This window comes from Diadema setosum, chromosome 15 (genome assembly GCF_964275005.1).
Source record: "Diadema setosum chromosome 15, eeDiaSeto1, whole genome shotgun sequence".
NCBI lineage: Eukaryota > Metazoa > Echinodermata > Echinoidea > Diadematoida > Diadematidae > Diadema > Diadema setosum.
Window position 1 is genome coordinate 32,612,112 of NC_092699.1, and position 21,680 is coordinate 32,633,791.

General features: G+C 39.4%; 2 protein-coding genes across 2 annotated transcripts; both read right to left on the minus strand.

Moving 5' to 3' along the window:
• Nucleotides 1-1,741: 1,741 nt before the first annotated feature.
• On the minus strand, nucleotides 1,742-2,695 carry LOC140238688 (trace amine-associated receptor 1-like). Its single transcript, XM_072318587.1, has one exon. It carries the CDS (start codon nucleotides 2,693-2,695, stop codon nucleotides 1,742-1,744), a length of 954 nt encoding a protein of 317 aa, XP_072174688.1.
• A 13,521-nt stretch (nucleotides 2,696-16,216) lies between these two features.
• Nucleotides 16,217-21,107, minus strand: LOC140238689 (uncharacterized). The gene is made up of 3 exons (XM_072318589.1): nucleotides 21,103-21,107; nucleotides 16,759-16,952; nucleotides 16,217-16,401 (listed from the first exon to the last, which is right to left on the minus strand). The coding sequence occupies exons 1-3, from the start codon at nucleotides 21,105-21,107 to the stop codon at nucleotides 16,217-16,219; spliced, it is 384 nt and encodes a 127-aa protein (XP_072174690.1).
• Nucleotides 21,108-21,680: the final 573 nt, after the last annotated feature.

Below are 21,680 nucleotides of genomic sequence, written 5' to 3' on the forward strand. Positions count from 1 at the left end.
GGAATACCGATAAAACCGGTGAAGAAATCGGCAACAGCAAGACTTGCAATGATGAGGTATGTTGGTGTCCGCAGATGATGGTACTTGTAAACTGCACATACCACCAAGCCGTTTCCAGCAATGGTGCAAATTAATATTGGTACCATACACGTCAAAAATAAAGCGGTGCTCAGTGTGGTAACGGACACGTTGTTGACCGAGCTGGTTAACTTATCTGTTCCATTCATTTCGTCAATCCTGGCCCAGGCAGGATACAGTATTATGCCTCCCGTAACAAGCCTTTTCACGTGATCAAATGATTCAAAAGTCAAATGAAGCTATGATACACAAAGCAATCAAAATATTGAATTTAGTCATAATCAATAGATTAGCTGCACGACTCTGTTTCATATCAACTTCAGTTTATGAGAACAAAGCTGTACTGCGGTAGAAATGAATAGATACAGTACAGGGTCTTCTCGCGGACGTGCAAGCTAAATGCGCTGGAAAACTTATTAGTATAGTTTGATATGGAGAGTGTTTGGAGGTGTTGGTAATGGCAGATACGCCATATCGTACGGTCATCTGATTGCTATGGGTATGTCAATCACATACACTAATGAAAACATAACCTCCTCCCTTGGCATTGCTTGGCGGAGGTAATTAATATGCTGACATCAATCATGATTCTGTCGTTTAACTCTGGTCATAACGACCTCAAAATTGAAAAAGTAAATCCCAATCAATCACCGTCCTTGTTGTCACCAAAACAACTTCATAATAATCATAATAACCGTTAATTTCATGAACGATATTTGCTCTCTTTGTTACTGCATCGTCGATGGGATCAAGCAAGCAAGAATAATTAACATGATATGAGACCAAAGACAAGCTTAAGCGAGTCCAAAAAATCCTCAACTTTTCGACTAAGACAAATAGACACTTAAAAGCAGTTATTGGAAAGGGAAGTGACGACAGAGGAAATTATTTTTTGATTGAAGAAAAACATAGATTAGATCTCAAAATGAAAGTCTAGTTTGTGAGTTTGTATCTTTGCAATATCAGTGATTGATGAAACGTCAAACACCTTAATACAGACATCCGACGGTCCCAAAATAGACCACAGACGGACACACGATAAAGGAAATGTTCAAATTCGGCTCTGATCGTATTCATTCGTGTGGGGCATGTTAAACTATCGTATATGCCGATGGTGTTTCTCATAGTTCAGCAGCAACTTCGTGAGCGGCATCTAAATCTTGAGAAGCCAAAATATCCCGATGATTCCGCAAAGGTTCATTTTACATCTTTGTGTAGCCCTCCAGTGCGGATGTTGTCATGGTGTTACCTGCTGTAAGCATCATGCCTGCTTCGGCTGTAAATTGGCTTTTAACTTCGATCGAGGCTAACGTCGTGCGGGAGTGAAAACGTCTATATTCTTCTTGAAACCTTGCGTTAATTTCAGAAAAAAGAAAGAAAGAATAAGAACGACTCTGCCGGAGTTCTCGTTTTAATCGAACTGCTATCATAATGCTTGCATGCCGGTATGTTTTGATAATTCAGTGACTTACTAATCTATGTAGGCACGCAACCGTAGAACCATAATTATAGCCACTTCTTTACCAAGCTGTGTATGCATAGTAGCAAAAAAAAAAAAAAAAAATCAAAATCAAAATCAGTATGATGTTGTAACAAAGACAAATCCTGCGAACTGACCGTCATCTTTGGTCAGTCAGTGTATTGATCTAACGGCGGAATTCAGTCATAAAATCAAGGCTGTAAGGCGTCTTCTGAGATCACTTAATTTTTCGCGAAACAGACGATCCCTGTAGCCGTAGATGAGCGGATTCACAGCCGAGCCTACGCCCAAACTGATGAGGAGGACTTGGGCAAGAACAGGTTGATGATAGTCGCTCACTAGTCCTAAACCCACGGGTATTTGCGAGGGGACACAGCACATCACGTAGATGAAAACGACTATGGAGATTGTTTGGGCCGCTTTGAAATTCTTAATCAATAATTCACGGTTCTCTTGATTTCTTCCGAAGGCTTCATTTGCCTGAAATATCACTCGGGACTGTTTGAAAACGATATGTAATATACGGACGTTGATAGCAGCCACGGTGAAAAGAGCAATGCTAAGGTTTATTAGCGTGCCCAGATGCAGGGCCCGCAGAAAGGGGTCCTCAAAGTATCTTCCGGGGCACTTAATACTAATCATCACAGCGATTTTGGAATCATGGAGGACATAGAGATATGTCAGAAGATAAGTACCGACTGATATCCATGAGAATACAATCACAACTTGAACTCGCCTAGTGGTCACTAAGGTGGCGTAGCGCAGTGGTCTGGTAACAGCGATATACCGGTCTACCGAGACGATGGTTATATGAAAAATAGACACAGAAGTGACCGCCACTAATGGTGCAGTAAATACAAGCTCTTCGAAGGATTCACAACGCGTAGCACTAGAGAGGTTGAAATAAAGATACAGAGGGATACCGACAAGTCCATTGAAGAAATCGGCCACAGCAAGACTTGCAATAATGAAGAATGTTGGTGTCCACAAACGATGGTGTCTGTAAATTGCAAATACCACCAAGCTGTTTCCAACAACGCTACAAACTACCACTGGTATCAAACAAGTCAAGAGCAAAGCAGTGTTCAGCGGGGTAATTTCCGTAATGTTGACTGGTCTTGTATCTACTGAATCCATCATGATATCTTCAAACGTTCAAATGTGCACGACTTCTAGAGCGAGCCTATCCACAAGATCACGAGATCCAATAGTCACGATAGTCGAACGAACTAACAGGAATGTCGATGGCGCAACCGCTCACTTTTTCTCTTAATTAACTTCGGTTCAGGTGCGCAAAACTCTCCTTAAAATAGAAATGAATACGATTTAATTGGTTGTCGGCGTTTATATCTTTGAGGTGGAAAAGTAATTTTCTTAAGAGGGATGCTGTTTAATTTTAGCAACTTCAATCAACAAACTGCTTTAGCATGTCACTCATTTTCTCCCATTTTGATATTCCGACGTCAATCACCTGTCTGTTGTTTATATGCTCACAGCAAATTTATGACTAAAAAAAATGCTAAATTGAAATCAGTTTTCTCGTTTGTTACAATTCCATTTACATGTCCTGATAAAAGGTGCTTCACGATCACTATTCGCCTCCTTAAGGCTTATGTAGAAAAGCGGAAAGGGGAAGTGGAATGTATTGACGAAATATATGAGTGTAAACTACTTGCGAATTCCGAGTTTCGATGAAAAAAAAAGCAATTTCAAGAGAACATTACCTGCTGGTAAACACGCTTTCCAAAGAAGAGAGACTTTGGAGCATTATGATCTTCTTGGCTCTTCAGAGCGATTAAAATGAGATTTTTGAAAGGTGTAAGTACCAATGAACAATATATAGTCCCGTCTTAACAGACCCGGGTGTTCGGTGGCGAAGATTAAATTTTACCCATATTTATATAAGTAAAAACAGCCCCTAATTCGATATTAATACACGGGGCTTAATATTGGCCTCGTGGCCCTTTGTTGCTTAGTGGCGAACTCATGGGCTGTATAATTCACGGGCTGTATGATTCGTGGGCTTGTATGACTTGTGGGAGTCGGTTTCATGACGTGCACCCGTTTCAAATAGCAGCCAACACAGGAGTGAAGGCAGCGCTCAAAGAAGCATCAAAGTTTTGATGTTTCTTTTCATTGCAAACTCAATTTTTAATTTGATAACTATACTTAGGTAAAAGCATACAGAAAGAAGTAACTATAACGAAAATGGACGCAAAAGTCAGAAAATTACCATACGAATGTTCTGAAGGCATCATTGTTTTTCTTTCTTTTTTGTCAATGGCGTCTGTCACGGTGTGCTGACGTTTATTGCATACTGTAAATATTCTTTTACTACTCAGAACCTTTAAATATATAGAGGGTTATCAGCTGGTTGTCATTGCATGATACCCATCTTGTCTTCGCATGGTAATGCTTATATCGTCAGCATGTTTTATCTGAAGGCATAATTGATGTGTTCTGGAGTCAACTATGATACTTAAATTACCTTCAGCACATTTGATTTTACTCAGAATTGGATGTCTTAATATGACACTAAACTGGTAGGGGACATTTTACCGGGAGCACCTGTGTTCATACTAGTGTGTATGAGTTAGTGTGTGTGTATACACACGCCTACTTTGTAGCTGCAGGATGCTGTTCTCTGGCTTTGATATCTATGTCAGTATGAAGTAATGCAATCGACACGAAAGCTTGATGAAGTAGACAATTTCTTATCGGATATACATGCATGCTTCACTTTTAAGGTGAAATCAGTTCTTCATTGTAAACCTATCAAATTGGTATACAATATTATCCGTCTTTGCACCTATTCATCTAATCCCTGCTTTTCTTTATCCTTTCATAATGTATAAGTACAAATTTCAAGCCTGAGTTATTTACATGTGTTACGGGTGAATGTGTTTCATCAATATACCTTTCTATGTAGAAGCAGTCATCAATAATCTGCTATCATTGATGCTTATATTTACTAAATGATACCCGGCAGCTCTAATCGTTTGCACAAAATCAATTCAATGAAATAACGTTCCATGCGTTGTGATTGCAATCATTGGATGACAGTAGTAGTGTATTAATCAACCCTAAGATTGTACCGAAAAAAAAAAATCAATTAACAATCGGCTCGACATGTTTCTTTGAATGAACAAGAAGTTAAATAACCTGCTGAAAGCTGAAACTATGCATATTATAAAAATTATATACTAAACTGGCACAGATCCGCTTCAACTGAGTCAACATCGATTTTACGTATATTTTATACATACATATATATATATATATATATATATATATATATATATATATATATACATATCCAATTTGCGGGGGGAGGAGATGAGGGGTTGTCTTTTGTAATCTTACCCTATGGCTTCAGTCAGTGAGAATCTAATGGGTGGAATCAGTTATGATATAAATGACACCAAACGGCTTCTGAGATCACTAAATGCCTCTCGAAACAAACGATCCCTGTAGCCGTAGATGATCGGATTAACAACAGAATTTATGCACACACTGATGATGCTAATTTGGGCAAGTGCGGGTTGATGATAGTCGTTCAATTGCGATAGTTCGATACCCATCTGTATTTCGTTTGGGATACAACACACAATAAAGATGAAAACAATCATTGAAAATGTTTGCGCCGCTTTGAAATTCTTGATCATTATTTTGCGATTGCCACGATTCCTCCCAAAGGCATCGTTTACCTGAAATATAACGCGGGACTGTTTGAAAGCAATTTGTAAAATACGCGCGTTGATACCCGTCAACGTCAGGTGTAAAAGAATCATACTAACGAGCACAGTCAGATTCATAACCCACAAATTGGGGTCAGCAACGTGTTTTCCCGGGCACTTAATAGTTATCACTTTCGCGTCTTTGGCCGCGAGCAAGTAAGATCGGGTTAGGAAGAACGCGCTTTGTATAATGCACGAGAATGCGAGCACGCATTTGACGCGCTTAGTGGTCACTATGGTTGTATAGCGCAGTGGTCTAGTGATAGCGATGTAGCGATCGGCAGAGACTGCGATTATCTGGGCAAAAGACACGCTGCTTAAGATCATTATTGGTGCCGTGAAGAAAATCCAAGCAAAGGAATCACAAGTTGTAGTAGTGGAGAGGTTGAAATAAAGATACAAGGGAATGCCGATCAATCCGATAAGGAAATCGGACATAGCAAGACTTGCAATGATGAGGTATGTTGGAGTCCGCAGACGATGGTATCTGTAAACTGCAAATACCACCAAGCCGTTTCCAACAATGTTGCCAACTATCAATGGCAACAAGCAAATCAAGAGCAAGGCAGTATTCAGTGGGGTAACTACAGTGCTGTTTGCAAGTGTATTGTCTACTGCATCCGCCATATCGTCACTTTAAATATGGCAAGACACGAAGTACAACTTCAGTTAAGTCTTTCCACAAGATCCAAATTCGATGGTCACCCGCACTGAAAGCGATCTGTCGCGCAACCTAGCTTAGCAGCAATATCTTAGTGGTTCAAAACTCTCCTTTTCATTAACTCGAGTTCATGTGCACACAACTCTCCTTTATGTGGGAATGAACATGATTGCGAAGTGTGTGGTAGCCTTTATAAGACTCGAGGTGAACAAAATACTTCGCGCTATGATCGAGAGAGTTCGGGAGAGTTTAGTCCCATTTCCAATCAACTGATTGGTGTCCCCAGGTCACTCTCGTACTTCACCTTTTAATATGCTGATGTGTCAATCATGTTCTTTTCTCTCCTTCATATACAGTGTAGATCTGTTTACCATGACGTTGTCATTGAAAATAATAGGTTCATATCAATTGACTTGTTATCTGTGGTTATTGGCAATTTCTTGAAACTAATTCTGTTTGTTCTGATGACCAATAACGTATATTTCAGCAGCTACATTATTTTGTCTCCCCTGGGTCTCAATTAAGCAAGCGGATTGATCGAGCAAACAATGTGCGAGAGCTTAGGCTATCATGAAATCGAACTATCATTATGACTGTATGAGGACTTACGAAAATAGTGACAAGGAAACTTTAACTGAAGAGACAGAGAGGTTTTATGGAAATACTAGACATTATTAAAAATCGTTTTCTTAATCACTGAAAAGTTAATAATGCAAGTCTAATGTACGTCTTATATGGACGATTTCTTGAAACAAACGACAATGTAGGCCTATACCTCGCAAATCTTTTCCTTCTAGTGATTGTGTATACGCCTAAACACTAAATTGATATGGGAAACCGAGCGTACAAAATAAAAGATTCTTTTGAAGGAAGGAAACCTCCTTTATAGTTTGAGAGCACTTGCGATTATGAAAGACCTGATGGGTAAAAGGAGTATATTCATAAGCTCTACATTTTTCGTTATGAACGTTTATGTAAATGCTTATCACATTTTCATTTTCAATTTCATTTCATTTTCGTATTTCTTCATGAAAAATACATGACATATTACAAAATTAGATGATACATACTGTATATGTCCAGCTTGCATATACAATAAAGGGAAATTAAGGGATGAGGTGTGAAGATTGATGCTATGTGATTCTCATATGTGATTTTGTGGATACCAATTATATCCTGCAGGTAAAAACACGGATAAAAAAAAAAATGTGCGTAGAAATCATTCATTTCATTGATCAGAGGAAATTAAGGAAGTAATGGATGCACCAACTGAGAGAGAGACAAATAGTATGCGGTTGTGCATTAAGTAAGAGATGAAACTGTGATATAATACCGTCCTCTGTCATGTCTGCAGAAAGAGGCGAATCACTATTAAATTTATGTACAGAATGAAAAAAAAAAATGAACTCGATATGGTTTGTCTCTGTGGCATCGTATAAATCTTGGCTAAGCAATCTTCCCAGCTGGACTGCTTCGCGCAAGGAATGGGTGTATGGTTCCATGCACACAGTCGTGTATAAATTGTGATTGGCAGAAATGAAGGACGTGTGCAGTACTGGAAAATAGACCTCAAGGTTCGCGCAAAATCTTTTGTTGCAAGCGCGTAGCGACGCGCCCTTTATCACTTATTTCTGAAAAAAAAACCCAACAAACACTTCTATAGTTCGTGTAGGTATGGTTTCGAACGAACATACCTCAGGGCGCCGGTTTATCAAAAGATAAATTAATTTTAAGTCAAGATAATGTATGATGAACCTCTCAAATCAACTCTAAGTCCTTTAATCAATGATTAACTTCCAAATCAACTTCAAGTCCGTTTTATCAAGAGACCCAAAGTTGAAATCAACTTTAACTTCCTCCCAAATCAACTTTAAGTTTTCACAACCTCTCCAAATCCATGATAACTCTAGGTTCTACTAGTAGTTGATAAAAAAAAAAAATTAACTAGACTGTAGAGACAGTCTAGGTAGACTCAATATTTAAGGCAATATACAATTACAGAAGAAAGATGAGTGTCACACTTTGCTAGTCTAGCTGGGGTCTTTTCACAAATTTTTGTCTGTTAACTACTCACTTTCTCTAACATTTAGTTACGTTTCTTTCATCTAGTTATGGTCTTTTCCTCGCATGAAATTCACAATCGGCATGCATTGCTTACGCGACTGCTGCACGCAAACACCTAGACAGCAGTCTCAATCCCACCCTGCGCGCCCGGCGCCTCGGCCTCGCCGCCCGCGAATATTTTTTCCGTACATGGAAACGCTACAGGACATGAATTATTCATAAGTTGAGCTGAAAGAATGAAATGCGCATGCGCATGGACTTTAAACAATGAACGCCACATGCACATGCACATGAATGCACATTCGCTTCATAGCGAAGTAGCCCTACTGTTCTGTGGTAGCGGTTTATTAACGAACGAATACGAGGACCCGATCGACAAAAAAAAGGCGTGCGAAAGATTTCGGAAGAACTCTTATTTGGCCATTTATGCATGTACGAATAGTGGTAATGTGGCATCAAGTCCAAGCCTATGGCTGTAGTTTAGGTTGTAGCTTGTAAAGCTGTTTATTTCACGCGAGCTGCGTATGTACCTGCTTCAAATCGACTGCACTTTCTTCGAACCCTCCATGCTCGCTCATACTCGCCACGCCGACTGCCCTGGCTGCGCTGACAATCACGATGCTGTCTGCTCCCCGCATACTTACCAGCGGGGTTACGTAGGGCGCTCATGAACTGCGAATCGTATGTACTGTATGTAATGTATGATTGAGGGTACCACCTGTCGTCACCCTAAGGCCCGATCTGTAGCTTGTTTATTCCAACAGTATAAAACAAATTCGCCTAAATCTTATCTCAAATATGCCATAAGTACTGCAGTTTTGAATGTCGTGACCATTTTCTTCGCGCAGCGGGGTACTTAGATCGGCACCCCCTCCCTCCATAGGTAATACACGTGAATTTCACAGCCATGCGTCGTTACCGTGAGCGGATGTGTAATTGAAACGTGTTTAGTCTGGTTTGTTCGTTTGTTTGTGAATTTGATTTTCGTTTCTTCGTTTTTATTGTTTTCATAGCAAATGTCACTTAATCCCACGCGTACATTTCGTCCTATACGCAAACAGCCATGATACGCAGGGTGCCGATGTCAAGGTACCGAAGGTGGTACCCCCTTACCATACACTGTATGTACAGTATGCGAGTCCGTTCATTCGTGTACAAATTTGCCGAGCTATAGAATTGTGAAGTCCACGCGCTTGCGCACTTCAAAATTTCAGCTCAACTTATGAATAATTCATATCCTGTAGCGTTTCCATGTACGGAAAAAATATTCGCGACCCGGTCGCCCGCCCATCAAGCCATCGCCAGCAAGAGCAAGTACTTAACCTGTAACCGAGCGCTGGAACTGCGTCTGTATGCAATGTATATCTTGCCAAAGAATATGCGAGGAAACCAGTGATTTCTGACGTTTTGTAGGCCTACATAGAGCAAGTTCGGCAGTAGATACTAATTAATAGTTTAGTAGGCCTATACAGAAAGTAAAGAGTTTAATTCTATAGCACCGAGTACGACAGTAAGATCTATCTAACCAGTTGAGTTTGGCCTAAGTAACGTTACAGCGGGTCGTTTGTACTGTACTTACCGTAACACTGTTGACTAGAGCGTCTACTAGGTCTAGAATTTCGACATGTAGACTCGCGATCTATTCTTTACAAAGCCGTTCTGCGCCGTAACCGTGTTAGAGGTAAAAAAAAAAGAAGCTAGTCACCACACTCTCACAAGTTTCCATATTAAATCCTAACAATACACGCCACACACAAGACTTGAAACAATGCATACACGATCTTCACCTTAGACAGTCCCACTGCAGAAATCCTCTGTGTCAGAATATGCATGTCAATGAATCGAATACTAACGTGAGATCTAAGATCCTATACGTGCAGTAGTGTGCATGCAGGATCTTCATGGTACGCGCGTCCACAGATTTCCGTTACGCTCGAGATGTGCTAGATCTATCGACCTACTTCCGTCAATACAACGCAAAACGGCGTATTTTGCGGCTCTGTTGCAAACATACTTGTACTTCACATTCAGCGGCTGTAGCGCTACCAACTGCGGCGTACTAGCAGACTTCGCTTCCGTGGCCGTGGCAAACAATTCATTATGTACATTCGTGTTTTTTTGTTTGTTTTGCTTTATGTATTGTATCGTTTTTAAGCAGACAGTACCGGAAACCAGCCTCGCCCTGTGTTTTTTTTTTATTTTGAATAAATCAATAATAAGTCATAGTGATCAGGAGCTATAACTATATAATCGACTATTAAGTCTCTTCGTAAAACGGAAACGTTTAGTTGATTGAAAGTTATAGCCGACTTTAAGTTGATCAAAGTTATAGTTGATTTCACAATCGACGCTAACTTTATCTTGATAAAACGGGGCCCCGGACATCTTGGCTTTTGAGCAAGTTCTGCATGTAGCCGACTGGTATCCACCCATAAGTTAAGGTACATAAAAATGTCGTCTTATAAATCAAATAAGGCACATGTTTAACTTCGTGACGATAGAAGAGATGTAGCTCACTCTCGGGTATTCACCATGTGGTGCAGCATGAACTCGGCTGCGCCTCGTACACGCGACCTGTGCATCATTTGTATAGCATGGCTTGCTCAGAACGGAATGACTTATGTTGTGTGTGATAAAATTATTCTATTTTACATACATAGATATATGGGTGTCCGTTTAAAGGCACCTCGACCTATACAAGCATACTATACAACTATACAAGCATTCTAAGGTTGTGTAGTTGCACAGTCGCAATGTTTTAAAGATGTTTTGTTTTGGTTTGTATGTATGCTTGCTTTTTTTTTTGGGGGGGGGGTTGATGGGTTAAAAACATTACATCTATTCCATGGCTATAGAGTTGTTCGATTGTATATGTTAATGGCATCAACCGCCCGCCCTACCCACTTCTTCAGTGATCGCAAAGATGGTGCAAAGTCCATACGGTGCAATGGCCTCACATCCAAATTGATCCCATCCGCATAAAACAATTGTAAAAGAGACGAGCTAGAGCAGATAAATATGGGCTATCCACTCTTTTTCTTAAGTTGAAAATGAGACAAAAAAGAACACACGAAATAGTCAAACACCATCGAAAAATTTGGCTTTTTCTGCATTTATATAATTTATTTTGTGGTTGATTTATTAATGTTCTGTTATTGTAGTCCTTTTGTTATTTCATTTATAGGCCTAACATGAAACAAACTAAACACTACAAGTTTGGATATTACAATTAATCAGTAAAACATGGAATCAAATAAGAAAACTCTACTGTTTAGATTACGTGTATCTGCTGTGAAGTAAATGTATTCAATGTAACTGTAGCAGGCATCGGTTGTAATACAATGCATACATGGAATAATATTAGACACGAGGAAAAAAAATACTCTTAACAGTATCTACGCTAAGCGCTAGAGTTATAGCATAGCTATGAGAATATATAGCATCATGGTCCTCAGGAAAGAAAGACATAAAGACAGACAGACAGACAGACAGACAGAAGCAGAGAGAAAGTGAAACATAGCTTAACACATACATATTCGTTCATTTGAACATCTCACACACAAGCTCAAAAATATAATATTATACATAACTTTCATAATATAACGGACACGAATACACTTATTTTGCGTCAACTAAGAACACTGTAATGTATGACATGATCTGGTATCATCTTCATCACCATTAATAACACAAGAGTTGTCCTTAAAATTTAAAAATTATGGTCATCTACTAAATTTTGACATGGAAACAAAAAGTTGGTAACCATCTTTATATCAATCTGCTGAAGAACCACTATAAATTCTCAAATCTATACCTTAGACTGAACAGATTTATGCACTACATGATGTGAAATTATGAAAATCGTTTCGTTTTTCCCCTTTGAAATTGGACATACACTCAGCGCCGTTTTTTCAGTTAGTGCCTTTTTTGGTTAGCACATTGGCATTTTGTTACATGACTTTTAAGTCTACATCTTCCTTTTTTATTATTTGGCGCACTTATTTTCAAACATTAAGAGTTAAATTTGTTTTGTTTTGTTTTTAATTTAGGCAAGGCGAATTAGTCTGCTGAATCAATATCAATACGTTCTCTACTTCATCTATGTATCTTATCTCATTTGTTATTTGGTCAAATTTTGCATTGATCAGTTTCATTGTTATCTTTGTTCATATAGGTGCAGACATGTTTGATTGATCCATACCAAAGTCATTTATATAACTTTGCATATTGTACCACTTGCACATATCTAGATATTGTCGTAGCATCACTTTCCAAGCAATAAGTCTTGCTTTATTATTATAATTCTTGCATCTTGCTCTCGTGCAAGCAATCGCTAAGGTGTCTTGTAGAAAAGTCCATCTAAAAAGGTGAACTAAAGCATACATATCACTTTTACCAACTCTCCCTATCATAATTATTATATAGCTCTCCGAATCTGAATGCGTGTGGTGCTCTATTTCTTTTTTAACTCTTAATTTTTTGGGATATAAACTTTCGGTTCTGAACGCGCGATGTGTAAAAGGAACGCTTTTATGCACATTGGATGCCGAAGTACTAGTATTCATAGAGCGTATCAAATTTTGTCATATAATCTCGCGACTAATAGAGTTATTTTCTAGCCTGTAACTTCTGCGAAGCGTCCCAATGCTGCGCCGATAACGCCAAACGAGGAAATTATGGAAAATATCCATAGATGAAGGACGTGACGTGGCTGAAGTTCCCAGCAAATGACAAAGTTCAGCGGAGGGAGTGGAAAAATCTGCTTCGCAGGAATGACCACTTCGACCTGAAGGCGAGCTCGCGTATTATTTTTTTTTTGAGACATTTTTCAGAAAGGAGCAATTTTAGCAGATGGCACTAAAAATGTCCCACCGAAATATTTTACCGGAACTATCTCGGAAAAGATGAAGCACGAAGAGAGAGAAATGCTCCATATCTCAGAGCCGACGGATCTGGGCTGGGCCGGTCCGCGATCATCGCCCAGACCCAAGCCCAGCAACCTAACCGCTTCGAACGTGGACCCGAATGCGAAGCGGTCACTTCGCGGCAGCGTACGGGGAGTTAGGCTCAGCCCTTCGTTTACCGGTCGTATAGGATCATTGCTTTCACAAAGAAAGTCCTTTAATTGCGACAGAAACATTCTCAGAAATTGGTAATCGGGTCGATCCACGTCTGCTTGTACATGACGAGTTCTGTGTGTTTCGAAAGTACGATCAAAGATCATACACGACGTGGGATCTTTGGTACGGCACGATCTACCAGAATGATCGCAAAACATGAAGTACACGTCCCAGAAACGATCGCTTGATATCGGCTCTTTGCGACATAAAGGGAGAATTGAACAAACTATGTTCAAGGAACAAATGTATATGGTACTGTGAGTTTACCACATCAAAGGCAGCAATTTTCGAATCGTCCCCTTTCCTTCGTTATTTACGTAATTAGATGTATTTCATCCATAGACATTGTCCGATTGATAATCTAATTTAAAGCATGTTTACTCAACGCATGTGACATTCTTATCTTTTTGTTTGCCAGGGTTTGTTCTGAGTTTTGCGCTTTTTTGTGATTAATAACGTCCTCATCTAAGAGCGAAAATGAACATTTTCCCGAGCAGTTGAAACACAGCACATATTTTATAGAAACGATCCTACCGTACTTGCCTAGTAATGTCGTCATCAGATTCGCATTTGTCCTTTTCTATCTCACTCTTCAGTATAGGCGCATTCATTCACGGAGGTCTACACATTAACAGAATCATATAGAAAAGACTTAAGTACTGTTCCGCGGTATTGCTGTTGCGTTTATCAATACCGCAGTTGTCTTACCCTAGATCTGTTCTGCCAATTAGCCTATGTAATAATGACTGCCAGTCATAAAATCAGGGCTATAAGACTTCTTCTGATATCACTGAATGCCTTGCGAAATAAACGATCCCTGTAGCCGTAGACATGGTAGATGAGTGGATTGACGGCCGAATTTATGCCACAGCTGATAATGTCCACTTGAGCAAGAACGGATGATAGATTATAGCCGTACAAAGGTGATAATTCCAAACCATACGAAACTTGGGTAGGGAGAAAACAGATAATGAAGATAAAAACTATGATGCAAATAGTGTGAGTCCCTTTAGATTTCTTGATCGATATCTGATGGTTACCCCGATTTCTTCTGAAATCTTCGTTTCCCTGAAAGATCACGCGGGACTGTTTGAAAGCAATTCGGAGTATCCTCGTATTAATACCAGTCAACACGAAGAACGCCAGAGAAATTCCTGCAAGCACGCTCAGATTGATGGCCCACAAAAAGGGGTCCTCAAAGCATCTTGTGGGGCACTTAATAGTTATCACTTCAGCGTGTGTGGACACGAGTAAATAAGACCGTGTTAGAAAGAACGCAATGCATGCAATCCACGTAAAGACTATCACAATCCGGACGCGTTCGTTGGTGACAGTAGAGACGTAGTGCAGTGGTCTTGTAATGGCTATATACCGGTCGATCGTGATTGTGAGTATCTGGAAAAAAGATACAGCGCTGAGGATAGTGAGTGGCATTCCAAATGATACTTCAGAAGAAGAATCACAACGGGTATTTTTTGAAAAGTTGAAGTACAGATATAAAGGAATACCGATCAATCCGGTGAAGAAATCTGCAACAGCAAGACTTGCAATGATGAGGTATGTTGGTGTCCGCAAATAATGGTACTTGTAAACTGCACATACCACCAAGCCATTTCCAACAATGGTGCACATTAGTATTGGTACCATACACGTTAAGATTAAAGCGGTGTTCAGTGTGGTAACGGACATGTCGTTGACCGAGCTGGTTAACTTATGTGTTGCATTCATTTCGTCACTCCTGGCCCACGCAGGATACAGTATTACGCCCACGTAACAAGCCTTTTCACGTGATCAAAATGATTCAAAAGTCAAATGAAGCTTTGATACACAAAGCAATCAGAATGTTAAATCAGTCATAATCCATAAAATTAGCCGCACGATTCTAATTCATATCAACTTCATTTCATGAGAACAAACCTTAACTGCGATAGAAATGATTACATACAGTACAGGGTCTTCTCGCGGACATGTAAGCTATATACTCTGATTGTGCATGAGCTGGAAAACTTATTGGTATTGTTTGATATGGAGAGTGTTTGGAGGAGTTGGTGATGGAAATTCCAATCACCTGATTGCTATGGATATGTCAATCACATACACTAATGAAAACATAACCTCCTTCCTTGGCGGAGGTAATTGATATACTGACGTCAATCATGATTCTGTCGCTTATCTCTGGTCATAACGACCTCAAAACTGAAAAAGTAAGCCCCAAACATGCCAATCAATCACCGTCCTTGTTGTCACAAAACAACAGTACACTTCATGATAATAAACGTTAATTTCCTGAGCAATATTTGCTCTCTTTGTTGCTACATCGTGCGATGGGATCAAGGGAGCAAGAATATAACATGAGACCAAAGACAAGCTTACACGAGTACAAAAACCTCAACTTTTTGACTAAGACAGATAGGCACTTGAAAGCTGTTATAGGAAAGGAAAGTAGCGACAGAGGGCATTATTCGTTAATCGAAGAAAAACATAGATTAGATCTCAAATTGAAGGTGTAGTTTGTCAGTTTGTATCCAATATTAGTTATCGATGACACGTCGAACACCTTAATACAGGCACCTCACGGTCCCAAAATTGAGCACAGATGAAATGTTCAAATTCGGCTCTGATCGTAAGAACTTAGGGTCATTGGTGAGGGCATCTTAAACCATCGTATAGCCGCCGATGGAGTTTCTCGTGGTTCAGCAGGAACTTCGTGAGCGGCGTCTAATCTTTCAAAAGCAAAAATATCCCGAGGTTTTTCAAAGATTCATTTTACGATGGAGATTTACATCTTCGTGTAGTCCTCCCATGTGGATGGTGTCACGGTGTTACCTGCTGTGTTCATCATGCCTGCTTCGGTTGTTGTTTGGCTTTTAACTTCGATCGAGGTTAACTTCATGCGGAAGTGAAAATTTCTATATTCTTATATTCTTAATTCAATAACTTCTTATTTATCTAGGCATAAAACCTTAAAACCATAATCATAGCCACTTCTTTACCAAGTTGTATGAATAGTAACACAAAATCAGTTTGATGTCGTAAGAAAGACAAACACTGTGAACTGACCGTCATCTTTGGTCAGTCAGTGTGTTGATCTAATGGCGGAATTCAGTCGTAAAATCAAGGCTGTTAGGCGTCTTGCGAGATCACTTAATATCTCGCGAAACAAACGATCCCTGTAGCCGTAGATGAGCGGATTGACGGCCGAGCTTATGCTAAAACTGATGAGGGTGACTTGGGCAAGAGCGGGTTGATGATAGTCGCTCACTAGTCCGATACCCACGGGTATTTGCGCGGGGACACAACACATAATGTAGATGAAAACGACTATGGAGATTGTTTGGGCCGCTTTGAAATTCTTGATGAATAGTTCACGATTCTTCCGATTCCTTCCAAATGCTTCGTTTGCCTGAAATATCACGCGGGACTGTCTGAAAGCAATATGTAATATACGGACGTTGATAGCCGCCACGGTGAGAAGAGCAAGGGTAATGTTTACAAGCGTGCCCAGATTCACGGCCCGCAAAAATGGGTCCTCAATATATCTTCCTGGGCACTTGATATTAATCATCGCAGCGATTTTTGACACATGAAGAAAATAATAATATACTAGAAAGTAAGCACTGAGTAATATCCATAAGAATACAATCACAATCTGGACACGTTTAGTGGACACTAAAGTGACGTAGCGCAGTGGTCTGGTAACGGCTATATACCGGTCTACCGAGACGATGGTTATATGCAAAAGAGACACAGCAGTGACCGACGTTAATGGTGCAGTAAATACAAGCTCTTCAAAGGAGTCACAACGCGTAGTACTTGAGAGGTTGAAATAAAGATATAAAGGGATACCAAGAAATCCTACGAAGAAATCGGCCACAGCAAGACTTGCAATGAAGAAGTATGTTGGTGTCCACAAGCGATGATATCTGTAAACTGCAAATACCACCAAGCCGTTTCCAACAACGCTACAAACTACCACTGGTATCAAACAAGTCAATAGCAAAGCAGTGTTCAGCGTGGTAATTACCGTGATGTTGTCTGGTCTTGTACCTATTAAATCCATTATGATATCTTCAAACGTCGAAATGTACACGACTTCCGTAACGAGCCTATCCACAAGATCAAGAGATCCAACGGTCGAATGAACTAAAAGGAATGTCCATGGCGCATCCCGTATCATAAATTAACCGATCAATTTTTCTCTTTATCAAATTGGATTCATTTGAGCAAAACTCTCCTTAATAGAAATGAATACGATTAATTTGGTTGCTGGCGTTTATATCTTTGAGGAGGAAAAGTAATTTTTCTGAGAGTGGGATGCTGTTTACCTTTAGCAATTTCAATCAACAAACTGCTTTTTATAGCATGTCACTCATGTTCTCCCGTTTTAATATTCTGACGTCAATCACCTGTCTGTAGGTTATATATGCTCACAGCAGATTTACAACTAACAAAATAAGGCTAGATTTAAATTAGTTTACTTGTTATTAACAATCCCATGAAACATGTCCTGACAAAAGCTGCTTCACGAACACTATTCGCCTTCTTTAGGGTATGTAGAAAAAGTGGAAAGAGCAATCATAGCTGATGTTAGATCTGGGACGATCCAATTGGAAAAATCCAAAGGTTTCTGACAAAGAAAAAAGTTAAGGTTTGGGACTGAGAAAGACTTACTCTAGACGAAAGTTGAATGAAAGTTGTTGAAACGGAGAAGTGTTAATGAAGAAATTAAGACTTGAATTGTGTATATATATATATATATATATATATATATATATATATATGTGTGTGCGTGTGTGTGTGTGTGTGTGTGTGTGTGTGTGTGTGTATGTGTTCTTCTTCTTAATTTTACTCTTCGATGCGATGAGATTCGAGATGAGATTTTGGAAGCTGTAAGCACCAATGAACAATCTAAAGCCCCTTCTCAACAGACCTTCCCAGGGCGCTCCCGGGCGTTCGCCGGCGAAAATTTGCCCGTCTTTATGCATTCCACAGATCCCATAAAACACGGGTTGAACGCCGAATGCCCCGTTTTAACAAGCATTCAACTTTTCCTTGGCCAATCACATTACAGATACGCTGAAAATGGAACCATTTAACATCATTGTCATCGCAGTAGCATGTGACTGCGTATCATGTGCACATTATTGTGTAGGTCAACCCTCTAACTGGTATAATTAGCATGTGGGCTCTATTTTCTATCGAGGCGTTTCAATTCGGCCTACTGTTTTTTTTTTTCCTTTTAGTTGTAATTACCGTGCAACGTCGTCTTTCATTTCTCTTTTTCTTAAGGATATTTCAAAATGAAATAAATAAAGTATAAGTCATGAAATCGGCAACGTGTTTAATTAATTCACATCTGTTACGATGCCAATCAACCCACAGAACTCGATGAATGTGACGACTGTATACACAATACTGAAGGTAACTCCTCACAGCCTAATATAGAATACACGCTGTGCAGAATTCGCCGTGCTTCCCACGGCGTCTAGTTGTCCTCTTAATACATTGGGAGTGTTTGAAGGATTTGTGCGGCGCATCACTGGATACCTGACTTAGCGCTGTCACGTAACGCACGTAACGGGACGATTCACCCCGCGAGACACTTTCGTGGGGTAAACCGCTGGAGGCTACCCCGTGGCTACCCCGAGGCTACCCAAGACTGTCCACTAGCTGTGTTGCGTCTGAACAGACACAATCTTCCCCCGGGATTAATCTTCACCGGAGGCTACCCCGAGACTACCCTGCGTTTTGTGGCCTGTTAAGACAATGCCTAAGAAGTAGAAAGACTTCAAGCCTGTTGGGAGCAATTGTGATTCAATAAAAGACAAATGAGTATTTGTACAAAGTTGTTGGTAAGCTCTGTGTTCCTTTTATTGTTCCATGGGAAATGATTAAAAAAGATGAGCTTGTGCTAAAGATGAGTAGTTTAGGCCTCTCATGTTCTACTGTATCTACAGTATTTCAGACCGGGTAACTCGAGCGAGACGCGTTTTTTTGCTGAGTAAATCCATTGTGAGGAAATCATAATTGTTTTACTTATAAGATGAGAGCTATCTGGAGTGATTCATAGGTCAAACACATCACCTTTGCGAAATTTGTAAATGTTGATGTCGCCAAATAATCTGTGTGCATACAGCCACGGTCATACAGAAGGGGTCATTCCACAAGACCGACACCCATGAGTCATACAGGCTACGAGTCCTACAGCCCACGGGTTCGACACCAGGCAAATAAAACCCATGAGACCGACATTACGTAAAAACAGCCCACGAGTTCGACAGACGCAACACGGGGTTTAATGTATCGGTCTCGAGGGCCTTGTTAGCTTAGTATCGAACTCATGGGCTGTATGATTCGTGAGCTGTATAACTCGTAGGCTGTATGACTCGTTGGCGATGGTTTCGTGACGTGCACCCATATAGAATTATTAATTTAGATAATGGATAACCTAGATATATGTTTCGTAAATAATTTTCTTCCGAGATTCTTTTAGTCATAGCCAGAATTATTTTCATACATGCAAATGATTCCATTGGTTATAAGTAAGGAAACACACGATCTTTAGGGTAATAAGATACTAGGGCTCTCCACTTTTTTTTTGACCACTCAAAGGAATAAATGAGGTGCCAGCGCTTTCTTGGCCCCCCCCCCCACTTTTTTTTAACCCGGAAGTGGTGGTAAGTGGCACTAGAAAGAAGTAGATAAAGATCTTTAAGCGTGAGCCTTTTTTTTTTTATTGCTTGTCAGTTGAAGAAATCCGGAAGTGGAAGCTCAAGACCTTTTTTTTTTCTCTTTTTTTTTTTTTTTTTGCTTGTTAGCTGAAGGCTGAAGAAACCCGGAAGTGGAAGGATGAAGATGAGCTGAAGACCTTTTTTCATTTTTTTTTTTTGCTCGTTAGCTGAAGAAACCCGGAAGTGAAAGGAGAGAGAAGAGCTGAGGACCTTTTTTTTTTTTTCATGAAACCCGGAAGTTTGCTCCCCCCCCCCCCCCCACACACACACACACACTTTTGAAAACGCTCAGCCTGCCCCGGTAACTACCTGCAGTAAATTTTGTCATTTTTTATTTCACTTAAAATGCGTTAAGATGTGGTGCGTCGTTTGATGTGTGTAGAAAAGAAGAGGTGAATTTGCTATTTTACATAACCTGTAGATGAATGACGAAGTCACTGCAATCTACACACATATCACCTCATTGATAACATTTTGATAAATTAACGACGCAAAGTACACGAAACATTGAACAGTTTTGAACAAACTTAAGCATTGGGTTTTATAGCCGTCTTCACAAACGGAGATTTATTTTTATTTGAGTTATTTCAAACATTTGCATCTTTAAAAACAAATCTTTAAGAACTAATGCATGTGATCCAGTTTCAATTACGTTTCAAATGATTAACATAGATTTGTATAAGATATAAAATGTACTATAGAGTGTTGACTGACTTAGCTGAACAAAACTTGTCATCGATGCATTTATGGATCTAAGCAAGACATTCGAGGTATTATTTGTTGTATTCCTGCACGTCTTGCTGTATGCCTACATTGTAAAGGCAATGAAGAAACATACTTTGTTACCAAATTATGTCTATGAATATGTATGCCACCACCAATGTATGTATACATATATGTGCTTGTACAATGATAATACATGAAACCATAATTCAAATCAAATCAAATCAAATCAAATCAAATCATTATTTGATATAAATTACATGTATGCAGTAAATGCATTGCAGCTTCATCGTAATTTAAATTTTGTTACAAAGAGTGTGGTTTTACTTGGCAATATCAATGTCAAAATTGAGCTGTGATCATCTGTTCACAGTTTATTTCTCCATGCAGAATTGACGTTATATAATACCCCAAATATTGCACCTTCCACTCCTCCTTCACGTGTAGGAATGACTGACACCTATTTTTGTTTTTGTTTTTACGGACTAGAGAACTAATGTGTACTTACTTCATGTCGGAATTTACTGAAGAGAAACACAACCATGGATGAAGCACATGATTTATTCAACATTGGGCATACACTCAGAAGCGATGGTTCAATGAAATAAATGTGCGTGTTTTTTTTTTTCTGAATGAGCAATATGTAAATGACTATTCTGCCTATAGTATGAGTCCAAGTAGATAAATTTAGTCATATACCTCACAGTCTTATTAAATCTAAACCAATTAGGATTCACAATTCAATTTTACCAACAACAACAACAGTGAACAAGGTCTATTAAGCTGTTTACTCTTTTGTTTGGTAAGGCATTTTCATTTGCTTCTTATAGACACAATTTCGAAGAAACTACATTTATCTACAATCTAGACTCACTATCTGTTCAAAATACATCCAACTCGATTGCCTTATTCATTTTCGTTTAAACCATGGTATTTCAGAAAATATTTATTCCTTATCACTTTTTGATTGCCAGGTTTTCTCTGCCCCGAGTTTTGAATTGATATATACATGTATATATATTTTTTTCCTTTTTTTTTTTTACAACGACTTCCTCATAAAGTATAAACAATGATCTGTAGCATATG

Excerpts from the sequence above, each read along its gene's own strand:
- LOC140238688 (XM_072318587.1), bottom strand. The coding sequence starts at position 2,695 with ATGGATTCAGTAGATACAAGACCAGTCAACATTACGGAAATTACCCCG.
- LOC140238689 (XM_072318589.1), bottom strand. Across the intron at positions 16,402-16,758 it reads ATTCTTATGGATATTACTCA|TGAGCGACTATCATCAACCC; the intron begins GTGCTTACTTTC and ends GTATCGGACTAG.